Raw genomic sequence first — 18,160 nt, 5'->3', positions numbered from 1 at the left:
CAGCAAAATTAGTTTGTTTTTCTTCCCCCCCCGCCAAGCAGAAGGAAATAAAATTTTGAAAGCATCAAAATTGCTTGCGGTGTGAAATTATCTTTCTCTGTGTATGCTCAGAAAAACCCCACATTGTCATGATACTTCTTAATACAAGGAAGAAAGAGTTCTCTCCAGTACCCAGATGCTATTTAAATCATAGTCCAGGTTTTAGTTTTCAAATTGCCACCGACTCTTTGAGTCACATACATGCACGTGCCTTTAACTTTTAGCTTCGCTGCCCTCTCTGTCAAACATTCTTATTTCTTTGATGGGGCTAATGAGTTAATTACTTGGAAATGGCTTTAGGATTCCCAGAAATGAGACTGTCAGTGTGTTTATTGCTGTTATTGCTGCTGCTGAGATCTTGATTGCAGCAAGACAATGCAAGATGAGTGTTCATTGCGGTGTGACTGAGTATCTATTTACATTAAAGCAGAGCCTGCAGTGCCCAAGCCTAGAAAACATCCTTCGAGTCAGCTTTAAAATCTCATTGTGTGATATAATTGGCGAATATGGCTAAACACTACCCAGTATCACTAATATATATGTTTTTTTGAAAACCTTATCAGCTCTCGAACACCCACGGCTCTGTGGCAGCACATCCTAGGGAGCGACTGATAGCATCTTCTCTTAGAGGAACGGATTTGGGGTTTGTTCTGCCCACTCTTAGAAGGAAAGACAGTGTTTGAAACGCAGTGTTTTCTCTATATTGTTAAAACCGGGTCATCACAACAGCTGGATGCATCTCCGAGGTTTTCCTGACACAGTGGCCCATCGTACGCTTGGGCGATATTTTGGGTGGCTGGTGACAACCGCTTCGGTTCTGCATGACAGTTTCTGAGCCCGTGGGCGTGAAATACAATTTAATCTTTTAATTTCAGGGAAAACAGAGGCCATCGTCAAAAACTTCAGCCCGCACTACAGGCGCCAATACGCGGTGGCTTTCTGCAAGCACGTGCAGGATGAGCTGGAGCAGCACCGCGATTCCCAGTCCCGCTTCCTGAAAACCAAGGTAGGAGGGCACCTGAGCCCTTCCCCGGCCTCCAGCTGCCCTACAGCTCTGCTCTCCTGAAATAACTAACTCATTAGCTATTTAAATCATGCATTTGGTAAGCCGTGATGTTTGAAAAACATGAACTGGAAGGGTGTCAGCCGCTGGCTGCTATAGAAGCACAGTACATAAATGTTCTTTCAGCTTCTTATATTAGATAGTTGAATACATTTGCATCTAGGACACTTTACCTGTGTATTTTCTTATATGCAACCCAGGTGTAGCCAATAGATTTGCAAGTGCAGATGTTTGATTTTTTTCAGGCAGGTTTTTGTGGAAAAGTTGCATTTGGGTACGGATTTAAAGTTTACTTTTGGAAATTCATCTTTGTTTTGATCTTGTTTGGTTGTCTCATCGGAGCATGAAAAGAACCATGACACGAGTTTCGGGTACAAAACATGCATTTCATCAAGGTAGAGTCAGATGCTTGGACAAAAACTAGTTGCTTCCTGCTGATTGCAAGGTTTTGTAGGAGTCCTGGGGCAGAGATCCTGCATTCAGGGCAGAAATTTGTGTAGGAAACTCAGTTAAACCTTTCAGCTATCACTACAGGGTTCCCTGAGGACGATGGCAATAATCCCCGCTGTGAAGTGAGCTATGGGAAGCTGTTTTTTGTTAAAGAAGGAAGGACAAAAAGAGAGAAAAAAGCCTCCTAGAGGAAAATACGGAGAACAAGTCTTCAGTATTAAGAAGATAGAAATCTATATTTTTTGTCTGTTTTGGAAATAATATATTGAAATGAATAGACCAAAGCAATGTTAAAGGTGGGATAATAGAAGAGCCGCATCTTTCAGAAAGATGCATATCGGTCACGAGAGCACGGGTGCAAAAGTGATACAAAGAGATGGGAAATAATGTACTGTTTTATAATAAAACCCTTTGCTGCATCAGTGAAATGTTTTCATTGACGTTATGTAGTGGAAAATGGGAGATAAACTACGAGTCGTCTTGCGTTCAGTGTGCCAACTAAAAGGTAAATAAGAACGTCTCTGTCTCAGAAATCTTCAAGTATTTTTGGAAAGCAGAGCTTCTCTGCTGCCTCCTCACCTCAGGCTACAAGAATTTGGTTGCATATGTGCTATCTGCCCAAATCAGAACAATGTTTATGACTCCAGATTGCATCTGAAGACCCCAAAGCCCTCATAGCAAGCAGTCCTTTGGAAATATAGACCTAAAAGCTTCAAAACGGTCAGTAATCCAGACTCATTTCAAATCTCAAAAACTGTCTTTGCAGCCGCCGGCGGAAGCTGGGACGGTCTTGTACGAGGCAGAGGTGCTGCATTTTGCTGAGGAGCTGAAGAAGTGGAAGGACAGATATGTCGTTATCAAAAACGACTACACTGTGGATTGCTTTGAGACCAAAGAGGTAAACATTTCTTCCTCTTAATGCTCTTCTGCACCCCCAAGGAAACTGAATTTGCTGCTGCTGCCTTTCTTTTAGCAATACCAGATGAAACATCCTCAGTGAGGCAGCTCCAGTCTTGCAGGGCTGGCTGGAAATACCATGGGGATGGCTGAGGGTACAACCAAGCACTTTGTGTTGGCCATTTACGTTTGCAAGAACTAGCGAAACATTTTAACAACACTTGGAACCTCCCTTTGTGTCTCACAGAACGCTTCTTATCTGCATGTTGTTGTCATACGTCCTCCTGCCTCTGCAGTTGGATTTTAAGTAGTGATTTTTGGGTGGCTTCAAGTTGACTATAGTGAAGGTTTTCGTTTGGCAGCTGCTGTAGTCCAGTGGGTCTGGGTGATAAATCAAATAGGGCTTTGAAGATAATCCCGTTCTTTTCTTCTCCCTTCTGTCTCTGACTCTTGACCATGGCTGATAAGAACTGAGAGGATATTTTAAAACGTGTTTTTTACATTTAACCGTGTTTTACATTTGACAGGATACATATCAAAAACTCAGTCTGACCAAAAAAAATTTCCCCTTGGGGAATATCCACATGTATTAGCTTTATGAGTTGTGTATTTTATGTTTTCCCTCTCCTTAAATCTTCGTTTGACTCCCTCTCTCTTGCTTTTCCAGGCCTACCAGAAAGGAGCCAGCCCAAAATGTCATGTTCTTCCTGCAGGAGGCAAAGTCCTGACTTCAGAAGAAGATTACAATTTGCTATCTGATAAACATTTTCCAGATCCTGTTGGTAAGCCCTGCTCTGTTCTTACACAGACCTCTTCTGCGCAGGCTTTCAGGCCAGACTTGAAAATGGGGCACCAGAAGATACGCACAGCCTGGTTTTTATGTCCAAACACAACTCCAGGGTGGATGCACACAAAAGATGCCATAAGCTCATATTTAGAGAAATGCTGGCTGCTTTTTTTCCCAGCGTCGCGGCACAAAGCCGCTGGAAGCCGTGCAGAAGCCGGGCAGGAACCGCACCAGCATTGTTCCCGGGCTTTGTGGATATTCCTGGTTTATTTGTTTCCATTTTTAGGTGCCAGCTGCCTGTGTTGACTCACAGTTGATGGTAAGTCCCACAGAGAAGGCAGGAAGGTTGCTGCTGCTCAGTTTGTTGTTTCGGGCATGGGAACCGCTGTGGTCCTACCCGCCCTCACCCCACTCCATGAAAATGGGGAAAATTTGGGCTATAAAGGAGTGAATCTCATGTTTCAGAGTCAGATTTGGAAAATGGGATGCCACATGAGGAAAGGGATAAGGGCAACATGTAAACAAGGATTTTCTTTTTAAAGTCTTGTCTCATACCACTTCAAGTTTTGACTGTTGGGAGGTGGTCCCCTTGATTCTATGATTCAAGGGCTTGAAGGGACAGTTCCTAAGGCCATATTTTGGATGTTGGAAGCCCTGGAGACGGGGAACCGCTGCTGTTCCTACATGGTTTAAAGCAGTTTGTTTCTATATGGAAGACCATGGGCTCCTATACAGTCTCTATGCGGAAGAGACCAGAGTTGCCCACTTATTTGCCATAAAAACCTTTTCCCTAGCAGCTACAATCCAATGAAATAGTTTCTTTGAAATTTTACGAAAAATGTGTAGTTTCTGGCCACCTCGAACACAAGAGGACACCAGGTTGCTCTGGTGGTTGGTTCTTGCTGAGTTTGCCCATCCCAGCTGTGTCCCCCTGCTCTCTGCAGCAGAGGTAAAGAGCCAGACGCCCTAATCTGCAGATATCCAATGGACATATGGGTTTCTTTTGTGTAGGGTCGAGTGAGAAGGAGGCCGCTCAAGCCTTCGTTCAGCTGCCGAGGGAGTTCCCGGTTTACCTGTGGCAGCCCTTTGTCCGACACAGCTACTATTGCTTCCCGGAGCCAGGAGCTCAGAGGCGGTTCAGCGCCGTGCTGGGGGACTGCGTGAGACATGCGAACCACGGTGAGTGCAGGAACGGCCTCTTCCATGCCTCAGTCACCCCCACCAAGATTTAAATAGCTATTATTGTAAAAAAAGCTGTGGAAAAATGCTGCTTGCTTCCGGAAGATGCTTGGCTTTCAGTGCCTTGAGGAATGCGTTAGCACAGCCCTTCTTGCTTTGCTGGGGGCAAAGGTAGGTGGGATTTTAGCTGTGGTGTAGTGAGCTTGGGTAGAAAACTGTGGTGAAAGGAGTTGCACTCTACGATCCTTGTGGGTCCCTTCCAACTCGGGACATTCTGTGATTCTGTGATTCAATGAAAGTGGCGTTCCCTTCTCTGTCAGCTCTTTCAAATCCGGTGTCACGATACAAAATCATACGAGACATTTACTAAATATTGCGTGGCAAACTCTCACCTGTGTTTGCAAACTTGACACATGCATTATAGATATAATTGACCAGGTTTGTGCGCTGTGGAGGGAACACAGTCTCCCAGTACATTTCTGTAATGTCATATATACATCACCAATGCTCAAACATCCTGTGTTTTCTGCGGGTGTTTAGATGGCAGCTCAAGCCCCAGCCATGGTTAAGCTTTGTAGGAGGGACGTGAATGGTGTGTTAGACACAGTAATGATTGTTTGCACAACGGCAAAACTTAAATCTCACTTTCTGAGTATGTTGGACTGAAAACTGAAAAAAAATCCCAATTTGTGACTTGCTAGGATTATAAAAACAACCTTGCTCCTGTGGAATTGGAAAAGCTGGATCGTTCAGAAAAATAAATGCCTTCCTGTTTTTGAGATTACTTTTCTGCTTTTCCATCAAGCTGACCTGGATCCCCCATTTGTGTCCAGGTTTTTCCGTACCTTCAATGTTGCTTTTGAGTCCCATCTGCTCCTGCTGCCTTTGTTGGGAGATGGGAACACTCAGGAACTTCTCCAACCATCTCAGCTACTTGGGCCTGAAGCCCATGCTTGTAGATAAATGAATTGAGAGTGCAGCGTGTGAATGGTCCCTTTTACTTACAGAAGTGGCTCCCAATGTGGTTTTTTTTAGCTGTCGCTTCTGTCTCTGGCCATCAGCTTCACCCCAGATCCTTCTCAATTGCCATCTCTATTCCCTTGTTCCTACTGCCGAAGCCATTCCCGGTCTCCTTTAGGACTCCGTTCCCATGATGAAAACACACATTACTGTGTTTCTAGGCAGTTCCCTAAGATGTGCGGTTACTCGCGTGGTGCTTGGTGGTGGTTGGTGGCAGATCCTTCTCCATGGGACACGCGGGATTCTTGGTCCCGATGTTACCCAGGTGATACACACTCCCTTGCGAGCTCATTTCCAAACCATGCCGAAGGTGGTGTGACGCAGCGGGCCCTTTGAGATCCGTCAGCCTCCGGCGAACCGGAGGGAGCAGCTCTGATGCAAATCTGTGTAGGTGTGGGGAGGCTGAGGGCTAAGACACCCTGGTAGGCAAATACCCACTCGCTGGGACTGTAAAGACTATTTCATGGCTGGATTAACATAGGTTGGAGGCATCAGTCTAGAAGGAACACGCCTTCAATTGGCACTTCCAAATAGCTTAGGTCTTCATAAATATTCCCTATATAGCTGCCAGAGGAACCTGGATTCCCATAGCATGCTTGAGGGCAGAGACTTGCCTGTGTGATTTTCGGTTCTGTCAGGTTTTAGCTGCAGTGAGCATACAGTAGGAAAGCACTCCAGATTTTGGGAAACCACCCCTCTGCTCCTCAGCGGAGTTTGGTAAGGAGCTGGGGATACAATCAAGTTTTCCTGGCACTGTCAGACCTTCACATCTTGAAGCCTGTTCATTAGGTTTGGGGTTTTTAATTTCTCTCTTCTGGAGCAAGTCTAAGAGGCTTGACAAAGCTCTTGGCAGCCTTTTTTTTCCTTAAGGTTCAGTGCATCACTCTAGGGGCCAATTCTGAATTGGCAGAAGCTGGGACTAGATGAGCTAATAGGTCTTTTCCATCTCCAATGCCTGCAAATCTGTGGTTTATTATGTATCATATTGCTCAGCTATTGCTCACTTACGCATTTGTTCCAGGATTAATCCCTCTCTGTTTTCTCTGTAGTCAAGTTTTTATCAGATGGAAGATGCTTAGTGACACTGGAATGCCTTCACCAAGGCTCATCCTTTCTGTCAGATTAGTTCTGCTCAGCAGACTAAAGACAGTCTGGATTAAGACCTACTGTTAGGCTAGGAAAAATGAGCAGCTAAGGAAATGGGAGCCCATATTTTCTGGATTTCTTGGAGTTAAACCATCTCCCAGAAACCTGCGCGCTCTGAGTGGAAAAGTGACGACTGCCCGGCACCCCAGTAACCTCAACTCTGCCCTTGGAGTGAACTTCTTCAGCAGCTTTTTAAAAAAGGACTTCACCATGATTTATGTTCATTCTTCCATGACTGAAAAACGTTGCCTTATTAATATTTTTATACGCTTTATTTGCAACCAATTCGCCCTACCAAAACCAGGCATCTGAGCAGCTTTAGGCACGTGCAGCGACACTAAGGAGGCTCAGGATATGAAAGTTGTCTGCTTGTTTATTATTATAAAGAATTCAGTGCAAAATCCTTTGAGTTCCATTGTGGAATATAATTTAGTGGGATAAGGGGCAGCGGCCAAGGCAACACTCACCCCCCCTCTTCTAAAAAGTGCCAAGTTAACTTTTGCCAGGGCAGGTTTGGCAAGGGCAAGAGAAAAACAGATGTAATGTCTGACCAGAAGTTGCCTTTCTGTCTTTTCTATAACCTGCCACTTCTGGAAAGGAATGTATTGCGCTGGGCTTTAGCCAAAAACTTGGAGGAGTTTTCGGTTGGACTCTTGTTTTCGCCCAGGAAGCGGAATTAAATTCTGTTTCTTGCTGAGCAGAAACCTGGAGTGAATCAGCGTGTGGTTTTGTGCTGGGAGCCGCCCTGGCACTCAGCGATTTCTTCTTTTTGGAGTCCCTTTGCTATAGATAACCGGTCCAGCCTGTGCTTCTGGGTTTCCTGGTCAGAAATCATGGTCAGGAGGACAGTTACAAAAGCGTTTGGATTTAGAGATCACTGCCGCACGTATGATTCAGATGTACGGATTGCTGGTTCCTCTCCCCACTCCACCCAAATTTTCCTGTTGTGTGCTAAGGGTTTGCAGTTGGAGTGGACAGTGATTATTCGTTATCAATGGAGTACGTAGAAGTTTCGCACCCTTCTTGAGTACGGTTCAGATAAAGCGGATTTAAAACCCTTAAAATGAGCCGAAGCGCATCAAGACCTGATTTGTCATGATTTTAAAAGAATTCTAGCAGAATGTTGAGTTTCTGTGAGTTACCCTGATTCTGAAAGTTGACCGAGGGATTAATCATCCCAGCTCGCCGATTCATCTGGGCAGCTCCCGCTTTGCTCTTTGCGAGTTGGGTTTTGTGATGCCTCAGGATTTGGGGAGCAGATCAGATGCTTTTTGGGTTTTAAGCTGTGAGCTCCTGCTAATTACCGAAAACACAAGTGCCCGGGGAGCAGCAGTGAACCCAGACAAACTGGTGGGTGCAGAGGGAACTGCATTAAAGAACGTTGTACGCAGCTCTGAAATGCCACAATTCATTTATTACGGAATTTATTACCTAGGCCTAGGATATAAAACATTTTAACAGGCATATTTGCTGATTTCAAAGCTTTTTGGCTTTGATCAGTTAATATGATAAATGAAAGGGTGAGTTACATTAGTTAAATGACATAAATGCGCATATAGAAAGATAACATTGAAGGGAGGTCTCTAAATATATGACATTGATCAGCCAAAAAATGTTATTTGCAGGAGAACAACACCCCAACAGATACAGAGGAGTCAATAATAAAATACGGTGGTGTGGAGTGACATGGCCAAGTGATGTCTCCTGATAAAGATAATTCTACATGTAGAGAAGAACGTGCAGCTCTCTGGGTGCAGGGCCACACAATTACATTTTCAGTGTTCGACTCTTCCTCCTGCCATAGGGCATCTGCTGTATTTTCCCAGGGCGATTATGTAGCCTTCACTGTTTTAGTAACACTGCAAAATAAACTTTTCATACGACAAATGTGTCAAGACGAAAGAAAGTGGTTGTAAAAGATGCGATTACAAAGGTTAGTGGAGAACTCTTCCTTTCTGATCTGATCTTAGCTGGGAGGTGTTTACAGCGCACTAAATGTGGCCTTATTTGCTTTAGTAAATAATTAGTATTATTTACCACGTTAGAGTCTTTTATATCTACAGATCCTACATTACATCATTATATAAAAGATATTACTATATTTCTTTCAGTTTTGATGATTCCTACTTAATTCAGGAGAATAACAGCATGTGACCAAAAAAAAAGTCCTAATACCGCTTTTGTATCATCTTCCCAACAGAAGGGGCAGCAAAAGGAGAATTTTCTGCCCATAATATTATTTATTAGCTTTCCCTCCCTAAGTGTTGCCTTAGCTGAGCTTTTCTCAGGAAATTTCTGTATTAATAGTAGTTTAAAATGCTTCTCAGGCTTTTATAGAAGCTGCGCTTGAGCTGAAGCGTGGAAGGACATAGTTTCTGTAGGAAATAGTTTCCCGTTATCCAGATTTCAGTCCTTTACATTCATACGCCCTGAAAATCAAGCTGAAGTTTCTTCTGAAGGCTTATTTCATTGTTTTGGTTATTTTAGGAGGTCTTCTCGTTTCCTAGACGAGTTTACCAGCTATTGTGTTTCGCTTGATATTTGCTGTTAAAAGTGCAGAAGCCCAAGCCCTCGGTGCTGGGACAGAGGGAGGTCTGTGTGATGAGAAGGAAAACACAACCAGCTAATTCTGGGAGACCCAGAGTTTCACTTCACCATTTTATTTTCTTTCATCTGGTTGGATTTCACATCCTTATCTCAATAATCACCCTCACGGCACAGGAAGCGAAGGGACTTTCAAAACCATATCCTGTCACCGCCAATTTCACCATAAATAACACTGAAAAAAAAAAATAGAGAAATAAATACATTGAAGAAGTACGAAAAAGAGACACATTAGGCAAGAGGGAAATACAAAATGTACTTTTCAGCTCGTGCAGGGCGTTCTGTCACAGCTTGGCTATGCCAGGACAACCAGGTCAGCTTCAGGGTGTTTTTCTCCATTAGTTGTGTCCACATTTCCTTTTTCAACTCTAAGTTTAGCTCACAGGTGTTTTTCTCATAATTACTTCTAGTTTTCCTACTTTACATGTATATAGTATGTGTAGGGTTTACTAACTCTTGAACTGTAATTCAAGATAATTACTGAAGCGTTGATAAAGAGATGACATCAGATACTTAAGCTGAATGATCTATATCTCCATGTGCCGAGCATAGCAGCTGTCACGAGTTCAAACAGGACTTTAGAAAGATTTATTTGGTCTTCACATTGCAAACAAGGTGGCATTTCTGCTCTGGAGAGAGCAGCTGAAGAAAAGGATTTTCTTATTGCTTGTTTCAGATAACGTGCAGAAGGACCAATTAAACAAAGTAGAATTGAGTAAGAAATGGCTTTTTTTTTACATTAAAGACAAACGTCCTTCTGCACTGGGATTAAAGCAAGAACCTTCTGAAGGCTTTTGTGATAATTTGGGGTGGGGAAAAAAGCGCGAATGAAGACTGGCTCAAACCCAGGGCTTGTGTCTTGGCTTCTCTCACTGCAGCCGCTGCACTTTGATTAATTAAATCCCTTTCCAAATAATAACATCAGATGTGTAGGCCACATGAGGGGCTGAGGCCATGGCTTGTCTTTCACCAGACAGGTACCTCAAGTCCAAATGGACTTCTCAAGACTGGTGTCCAAACTTCCGTAGAAATATTAATTCTGTCATAACATTCAAAACCATTTTGCTATAAATACCTTTGACGAGGCTTGTGGGATGCTACAAAAGCCATGAAGGACATATAATTTAGAATATTTTGCTTAAAATAAGAGTGTTTTTCCTCTTTCTGGGATGTTTCTGTTCTGCAGCGTCATTTCCTTCATCCAGTGTGGTTTTTTGTTCCGGTAAGCCTGCACCGTAGTTAGGGTTTTTGATCTGTAGGAGGTATATTCATACTGAAACACCGAGATGATTCATGTGCTAAAATCCTGATTGTGACGATGTTCTTCTTACCTCTGTCACCTCCAAACCCTGGGATGATTCTCTTTTCTTTTTACACATTACCGATCCCAGGGTGATGCGGAAGAGCCGTTGCCTTGTGCCCACCACCCAAGCTCATCTATGCAGCTCTAAGGTCGGATCTGATCTCCAGCTTCAAAGTTCGGCAGCCAGAACAATTCTCACCTGCACCAGAAATACTGTAGCTGGTTTGGAAAATGCTTGGAGACTGTTGGAGATGTTGTGATTCTTTGTGTATGTTGCTGCAGCGCGCTCAGGTTTTAGGCTGCGGGACATGAAGCTGCTGCTCCCAGCAAAGGGAGGTGCTTTGTAATCTTTTTATACGTGTTTTGAGCGCCGCAAAACAAATAGTTAAACCCAACGAATGTTGGTTTGGTGGTCTCGGAGGGAACTCGCGCTGCTAAACGTTATTTGCTATAAATACAGGGTATTATTGGCGGGTTGCGTCCTGTTTGGAAATGACCTCATGCAGCTTCTGTTGGTGGTTGGCAGCTCCTCACCGCATTTGCTGTGAATAATGTGACAGTACATTGCCCTCAGGAAAACATCAGAGCTGTGGGGCTGATGCTTCTCTGACCAAGGGCATTATACTTCATTCTTGACTTGGATAATAATAGGACTGGGCTCTGTTATGTAAAACTCAGCAGTGTGTCATTTTATTCAGAGGATCGTTTCCAGAGGTGCTGTAGCTGTGTTACAAGCCCTGGGCTGATTATCTTTTCCAGAGGTCCAGTTCCCAAGCAGATGGATTCACTTTTGTTCTCTTACCTGCTGTCCCCTTTGGGTCAGCACCATTTGCTTATTTTTTCAAGACAGAAATTTTCAGAACTTCGTTTTTTGGAGCTGATGAACTTTCTTACCAACTTTGTCATATCTTACAAGCTCTTAAATGATGCTGGAAACTCAGGTGGTTGTTTTTTGCCACCTGATAACGTGATAATGGGATGGTCTTGCTCTCTCTCTTTGTCATGTCTGCGTGATGATGTTTCTCATACACTTCACAGGAGAAAGTTGCTCATCGTTAAACGGAAACTACATGAGCAACAGACAATAATCACTGTAGCCCCTACCCATGGCAAGTAAATCCCAGGCAGGTATTACCAGAAACGCTAGAAAAAATGCTCTCGTGGAAAACCCGTGTTATGAAGATCTCTCTCAGAAGGGGAAATTGTTCTTCATCACGCCCATTTATTTTTATTTGATGGGCATCCCCTAATTGTGGTGTTGGGAGGCTGGCAGGATGGTCCCTTAACTGCAGGAATGTCTTTTATTCCCTGATATTCTCCAGCTCCAGTAGCTTTTTTGAAGTACCAGTGCAAGACATTGAAAGGTCCTGTGCATTTAGATGTCTTAAAAGTTTCCTTTCAGCAACCTCCTTCTAGTTTTAAAACCAATTAGAAATGGAAATATTTTTAATTAAAGAGTATGTTTAATGGAAAGCAGAGGAAAAGCAACAATCTAAATAAATCTGAAAGAAACAAGACGAGAGGGGGTATGACTTGGAAGGAGAAGAAAATGAGGAAAAATGTAATTTGCATTTCGTAGCATGAAATCTGTTTCACTGAGGGTCCAGTGAGTGGTGGAAACACCATCTTTTGAGACTGCTAAAATCAAATATGAAACACTTACAATCCCAACCTAAGGGTTTTTCAGCTTTATCCACCTCCTGCTATCTTTTTGCAGTATCACAAGAAGGAGGGCCCATCAATGATGCCTGTGCAGAGATTTTTCTTGTCTCAGGAAAATTATATATAAAGAGATCGGCAAGAAAGAGCTACAAAATCAATATTTTGGCTCTGCCTTCACCTGAACCAGCTTTCCACCACATGGATAAGCAAGCAAGGAAATGTTATTTAGTGACTGCAGAATTTTTCACCAAATTATAGGCAGCTCTCCCGCTCGGGAACGTACATGTACATGCGAGTGCTGCAGGAAACAGATGAAGCTGGAGTGGATAACTTCCGAGTTTTGGTAGACAGATGATGGGCGTTATGTCAGAATCAGCATTTCTTTAATTAAAACCCGTGCTCTGTGAGCTCAGACTTCTGGATTCTGTTTTAACGCTTGTTCATCTATGGCTTTGGGCCCCAGCCTTTTGCAAAATGTCAGCCAAAAAGCTTAGATGGCCCTCAGTGGTTTAGCTCACTTTGCTACAGCACTTTGTCTGCAGTCAATATACCCCTTCGCTATTATTAACAATAAAATTAATACATTTATTTTAATAAAAGCCCATGCGGTAGAAGGACATTTACTGGCTTGCAATGGGGTTAAGCAGTATGTTTGAAAGGATGACATACTCTGTTTCTACAGGTCATTAAACATCATGCCTGCAGTTCCTTGGCTCTCCAAACGCTTTAACGCAGTAACGCTGCTGCTGCGTCCAAAAACCACTTTGCAGAATTAGGCAGGATGCAGAAGGGAGCTGTGAACCGCTGGTGTCTCAGCAGAGCAAATCACCCCGTCACTTCTGGGAGGTGGAAAATTCTCGCTGTCTGGTTATCGCATCCCACTCCAGTCCCAGCAGGCGCTAGAGAAACATTTCCCTGCTCGTCCCAAACACACGTTTTTCCATGTGGCTGCACGAGCGGTACAAAAATGAGCTGTGCTGCTACTTATGCTAAGACTTTTAGTCTTGCCTTTTCTATTTCTAAGGTGGATAAATGATACACCATCCGTCTTCAAGCACCTATTGGATTCCTGTTACTTGATGACCATTTCAGCCTCCTCTTTCATGCTGCAATAATTAGTTTGAATAGCTTTATTAATGACAATTACTGTTCATGGTTTAAACCGTGGGTGGGAGAGCGCGTGGGAGCTTGGGGCTGAAGATTCACAGAATCACAGAATCCCAGCATGTCAGGGGTTGGAAGGGACCTGGAAAGCTCATGCAGTGCAATCCCCCCATGGAGCAGGAACACCCAGATGAGGTTACACAGGAAGGTGTCCAGGCGGGTTGGAATGTCTGCAGAGAAGGAGACTCCACAACCTCCCTGGGCAGCCTGGGCCAGGCTCTGCCACCCTCACTGAGGAGAAGTTTCTTCTCAAATTTAAGTGGAACCTTTTGTGTTCCAGTTTGTACCCATTACCCCTTGTCCTATCATTGGTTGTCACCAAGAAGAGCCTGGCTCCATCCTCCTGACACTCACCCTTTATATATCTGTAAACATGAATGAGTCACCCCTCAGTGTCCTCTTGTCCAGCTCCAGAGCCCCAGCTCCCTCAGCCTTTCCTCACACGGGAGATGCTCCACTCCCTTCAGCATCTTGGTGGCTGCGCTGGACTCTCTCCAGCAGTTCCCTGTCCTGCTGGAACTGAGGGGCCACAGCTGGACACAATATTCCAGGTGTGGTCTCCCCAGGGCAGAGCAGAGGGGCAGGAGAACCTCTCTGACCTACTGACCACCCCCTTCTAACCCACCCCAGGTACCATTGGCTTCCTGGCCACAAGGGCCCAGTGCTGGCTCATGGTCACACTACTGTCCACCAGGACCCCCATGTCCCTTTCCCCTAGACTGCTCATGATTCCCTCGTTACTCGCCACGATGACCAAACATTCATCTGCCGAGTGATGGAGAACGAGCCGCAGCTCATAGCCTGGAGCATCTTGTTAGGAGACTGCAAGTCCCGCAGCAGCTGAAACATTGGATGCAGCTGAAATTAGGAACAGGTCCTTCTAAGTGAACACTGCTGTGCCAGCTGCAAGAGCACTTGGTGTTGAGGAGCCTGGTCTTCTGTGTATCATTTTGATAGTTAAGGTTTGAGATGATTTTTTTAAAAGAGGGATTTGAGCTGTTTATACGCTGCAAAGAAGCTTGTTCCTACAGACAGCTTTCTGCAGTACTGAACAAACTCAGCCGTGCCTTTGAGAGACGTGCAAATTTGGGGAGATTTATAAAGCCATTTTGTGTCTAGATGACTGTCCATCTTTTAAAAAGGAGCTTTACAGCAGTTATTCTGTTATGCTTATAAAAGGAATGTATGGCTAGCAATATCTTATCTGTAATTAAATATAGGCTCCATGCCTGTATATATAGAGCCTCTAGGGGGGTGTTATTTTGAAATTAAACAGAATGAACAGAATTTTGGTTTGCTCTCCACAAATAAGCAGATGTTACATTCATTAGCAGCTGGAGAAGCTGCCCGGGTGATTTTTCCAGTGCAGCCAGCCTGGATTAAGCACATAGCATCAGTCTGGCTACCTGTGAAGCCTCACCGGCCTTTTGCTGGAGGACGTTCGGTTAGATTTATGGTTTTGTATGGGTAAGGATGACCGAAAACCACTGCTCCCTCAAGCCCCCCTAACACAGTCAATGTTCTATACAGACAGCGGGGACATATTTATCACTCACGAGCGGTGCCGGCCAGATTTGTGGAAGGGAAACCCCATGCGAGGGCGTTCGGGAGAGCAAAGCACACGTTGTCCTTTCTGCTGACGAGCAAATCGTTGCCAATGCCGCTGGGCTTTGCCACCTGCCCTGTTTGCAGCTGCAGCATCTGCTCCCGTCTCCCACGCACTATCCTCTCTCCCGCACGCAAGCGGGGCCACCCCAACAGCTTCTTCATTGTATTCCCTTTTCATAAATGGCTAGATCTAATTTACAGAAGCCCTGGCTCTTCCCTGGTGAGATTTCAGAGGATGGGCACCGCTGTGCCTCTCAGCTTGGGTACAATTCCCTTTTCTTGAGCCCTGTCCCATCAATGTGCCTCTGTCTACTGTGCCTCGCCAACAGCTTCAGCACGGCCCAACACTGGATGGGTCTAGTTGTTCAGTGCTTTACACTGATGCAATCTTTTCCTCCTATGGAAAGTGAGAATGAAATGGCCTAAATTAAGCAGTTGTAATAGCCTTGAAGGATAAAGCTTCCTTTCTACTTTGAGCTGTCTTTGTAAGTAGTAAGACTGCCATAATTGTGTTTTTCTCCTGTGTTTACTGGCGTAGGAAAGAATGTGTGATTGGGATTTTATAGTACTTGCAGCTCGATGTGTTTCCCATGAGCTATTCAAAAGAATCTCTCTTGGATTTTTAGCGCCTTCTTCCCACTCCTCTGCAGGGTTGGGGACAGTCAGAACAGAGAGAAAATACTCCCTTGAGCGTGGAGTTTAAAACTTGGTGATCTTAGAGGGCAGACTCTTGTCAACACTGACGTGTCACCGTCTCGGCGAGTCCAAGGTCCAGCCCTTTGGATGGTCTTTTGTCCCTTTTGGTTAGGAGGGAGCACAGCTGCGAAGGAGGAAAACATGTGAGTCACGATCGGAGGGCTGCGGGAGCTGCAGCTCTCCCTTCCTCCAGCCAAGCCTGGCCCTCGTCTTGTCAAAATATTCAGAGTTTAATTTTGAGAGGACAAGAGCTTTCAGATACAACGCTCCACCAGTTTCTCAGGTGGAATACTCCATTCTTTCACTAAAGCTGCCGTCGGGCAGTGAACGGCCCGACTTCTGACTCTTTTACGGATATTTTGGCATCCTGGTTTGTGACTTGCCATTAAAAATGCTCTAAGTCATGGAGGTAGCAGTCAAGGTATGGCTGGGGTTTTACCTGGCTAGTTTTCTCTCATTTGATCATCATGTGAGCTTGAAGAAATCTCTCTGGACCTCCAAATATCTGCAAAACAGGGATGGGATCTATAGACTGGCACAGTGAGAGTGTTTACGGCACCTCAGTTATGTATAGCATACGTTCCTGACGCAATAATTACGCACAGGGGAAACTCTGAAAGGGCAAATTCTGACATTTGAGCTCTTAGCAGATCTGAAACCTCATTGCCCTCCCTGCAGATAAAATCTACACAGTGCTGTTTTCAAGCAGTAGGCATGGTGAAGCATTGATTAAATTAATGGTAGGTTTCTGTAGCTTTCGTTTTTGTGTAAAGTGCATGGAGGAAACATTTCAGGCATGACTGTAGTGTTAATCCTTCGTCTTTCCCATAGTTTGTATAATCCCTGTATTGCCTTTGGCGTGTATGCAAGCCTCCTACGAAGCTTCTCTCTTCAGAAGTTTCATGAACAAGCCTAAAGAAGTGTCTTGCTCGACAGGCAAGGCTTGAGAACTTACCCTCTGACTCTTCACATAACAACTGTTTATACATACCAGTGTCTTTAGCAGCGTGCTTACCTTTGAGAGAATTAACATTCCTCTTCCCTCCTTTCTTCCTAATTTGCACAACAGGACTTCAGCTGATCAAGGCCTTGAGGAGAGGACGATAAACCATTGTGGCTTTGTTTTTCCCTTAAGATAATAATCCTCACAATAACCTCTGTTTCACAGCAAAGACACAGCACTTGAGTTCCACAAGTATGTCAGTGGTGTTTTTCCTTACTGAGGTTTGTCAATCCTGATTGCTCTAGGGAGCTTTTCCACATTTTGAGGCACAGATCATGACAAACTGGTCTACATTAGCTGGATTTTTGTGCGCTCTCATGCGAAGGAGAATGTCTGCTGTAACCTTCTTGAAAGCCTCGCGCAGAACACATTGCCTGCAATGTAATTTCTGTTGCCGGACTGGTTATCCAGAATTGGTGAGAGCAAACGAGCTCAGCCACTTTGCAGGTTTTTCCATGCTGCGGTTTCATTTGTACAAGAGTGTCCCCAGGCTACCACGTTGTTTGTGGGAAGAGCCACCGTCTAGCAGCAGTAGCCGTGGATGATAACCAGATACTCCAGAGCTGTGCTTAAACATTCCTGAAATATTTAGGGAAAGCAGCACGATTTTGCCTGAAGTCTTTGTGCTTAACTGGTATGAGCACATTACTTATTTTATCCAGGTCTGTTTTATTGTACGTCCGTGAAAAATCATCTTGATCATCGACTCCTTAATAAAACAAGGGAGATAAAAGGTTATTGGGGAGCGTTAACTCAGGGTTTAGCAGTTTACGACATGCCGCAATCAGCTGGCTATCATTATCTTAAATTCTTAATTTTTATCTTAAATTAAAGAAGCAGGAGGTCCCAGCTCTTGGCCCTGGTACGTGCTGTCAAAGTCTTCCCATGTACCATCTTACATTGCTCATAGGCATAAAGGCAAGGGCTGAGCTTTGCTATTTTAATGACTGCCTAGTCAAAGTCATCCTCATCCTCATCCTGTGATCCATATTAACATTTGCTGGTGTTGGTTTAACTTACCAACTTAGTGATAGTTCATATGTGCAATGTGATAGTTCAACATGACGCTTCTAAATCTTAAATGAAAGCCCAAGGTCTTCATACGTTCAGGTTTAGTAAATTATTTAAAACTATTACTGCTACATGCACATGGAACAGGAAAAAGGGTCACAAAAGGCTGGTTATTTTTTAAAGGTTATTTATGGGTAACTCCTTTGTGTTACTTTTCGTTCTCCTTAGATTTTCTCAAGCAGACCACGTATGAAGTCGAGGCGTTCTTAGAAGCCATTCAGTTCTTCCGGCAGGAGAAAGGCCACTATGGGACATGGGAAATGATCACTGGCAATGAAAAAGAGGTAAAAGAATATCTTCCTGATTTTTTGGGGCTTTGGGTATGGCAGCTCTGAGGACAGTGAAGGTCGTAAAGCCTCCTGGGAAAAAATGGCATTTTTAAAAGGAAATCTAGTAGGTAGAAATACCCAAGATTTCAAGGTACTTCTTACCGATATGTAAGTGATAACTCTTTTTTTAATAAACCCT

The 18,160-nt window shown here is 44.1% G+C and overlaps 1 protein-coding gene across 3 annotated transcripts in view; it reads left to right on the top strand.

The window, feature by feature from the left end:
- Positions 1 to 18,160, top strand: part of NIBAN1 (niban apoptosis regulator 1) — a 60,536-nt gene that overhangs the window by 25,149 nt on the left and 17,227 nt on the right. For all 3 annotated transcript variants that reach the window (XM_021293001.2, XM_065071337.1, XM_065071336.1), the window contains 5 exons: positions 915 to 1,045; positions 2,319 to 2,450; positions 3,117 to 3,231; positions 4,248 to 4,415; positions 17,861 to 17,976. In XM_021293001.2, coding sequence (XP_021148676.2) covers positions 915 to 1,045; positions 2,319 to 2,450; positions 3,117 to 3,231; positions 4,248 to 4,415; positions 17,861 to 17,976 — 662 coding nt within the window. The remainder of the gene's footprint in view (positions 1 to 914; positions 1,046 to 2,318; positions 2,451 to 3,116; positions 3,232 to 4,247; positions 4,416 to 17,860; positions 17,977 to 18,160) is intronic.

Source organism: Columba livia, chromosome 8 (genome assembly GCF_036013475.1).
Source record: "Columba livia isolate bColLiv1 breed racing homer chromosome 8, bColLiv1.pat.W.v2, whole genome shotgun sequence".
Classification (NCBI taxonomy): Eukaryota; Metazoa; Chordata; class Aves; order Columbiformes; family Columbidae; genus Columba; species Columba livia.
This window is presented reverse-complemented; position numbering and strand designations above follow the sequence as displayed.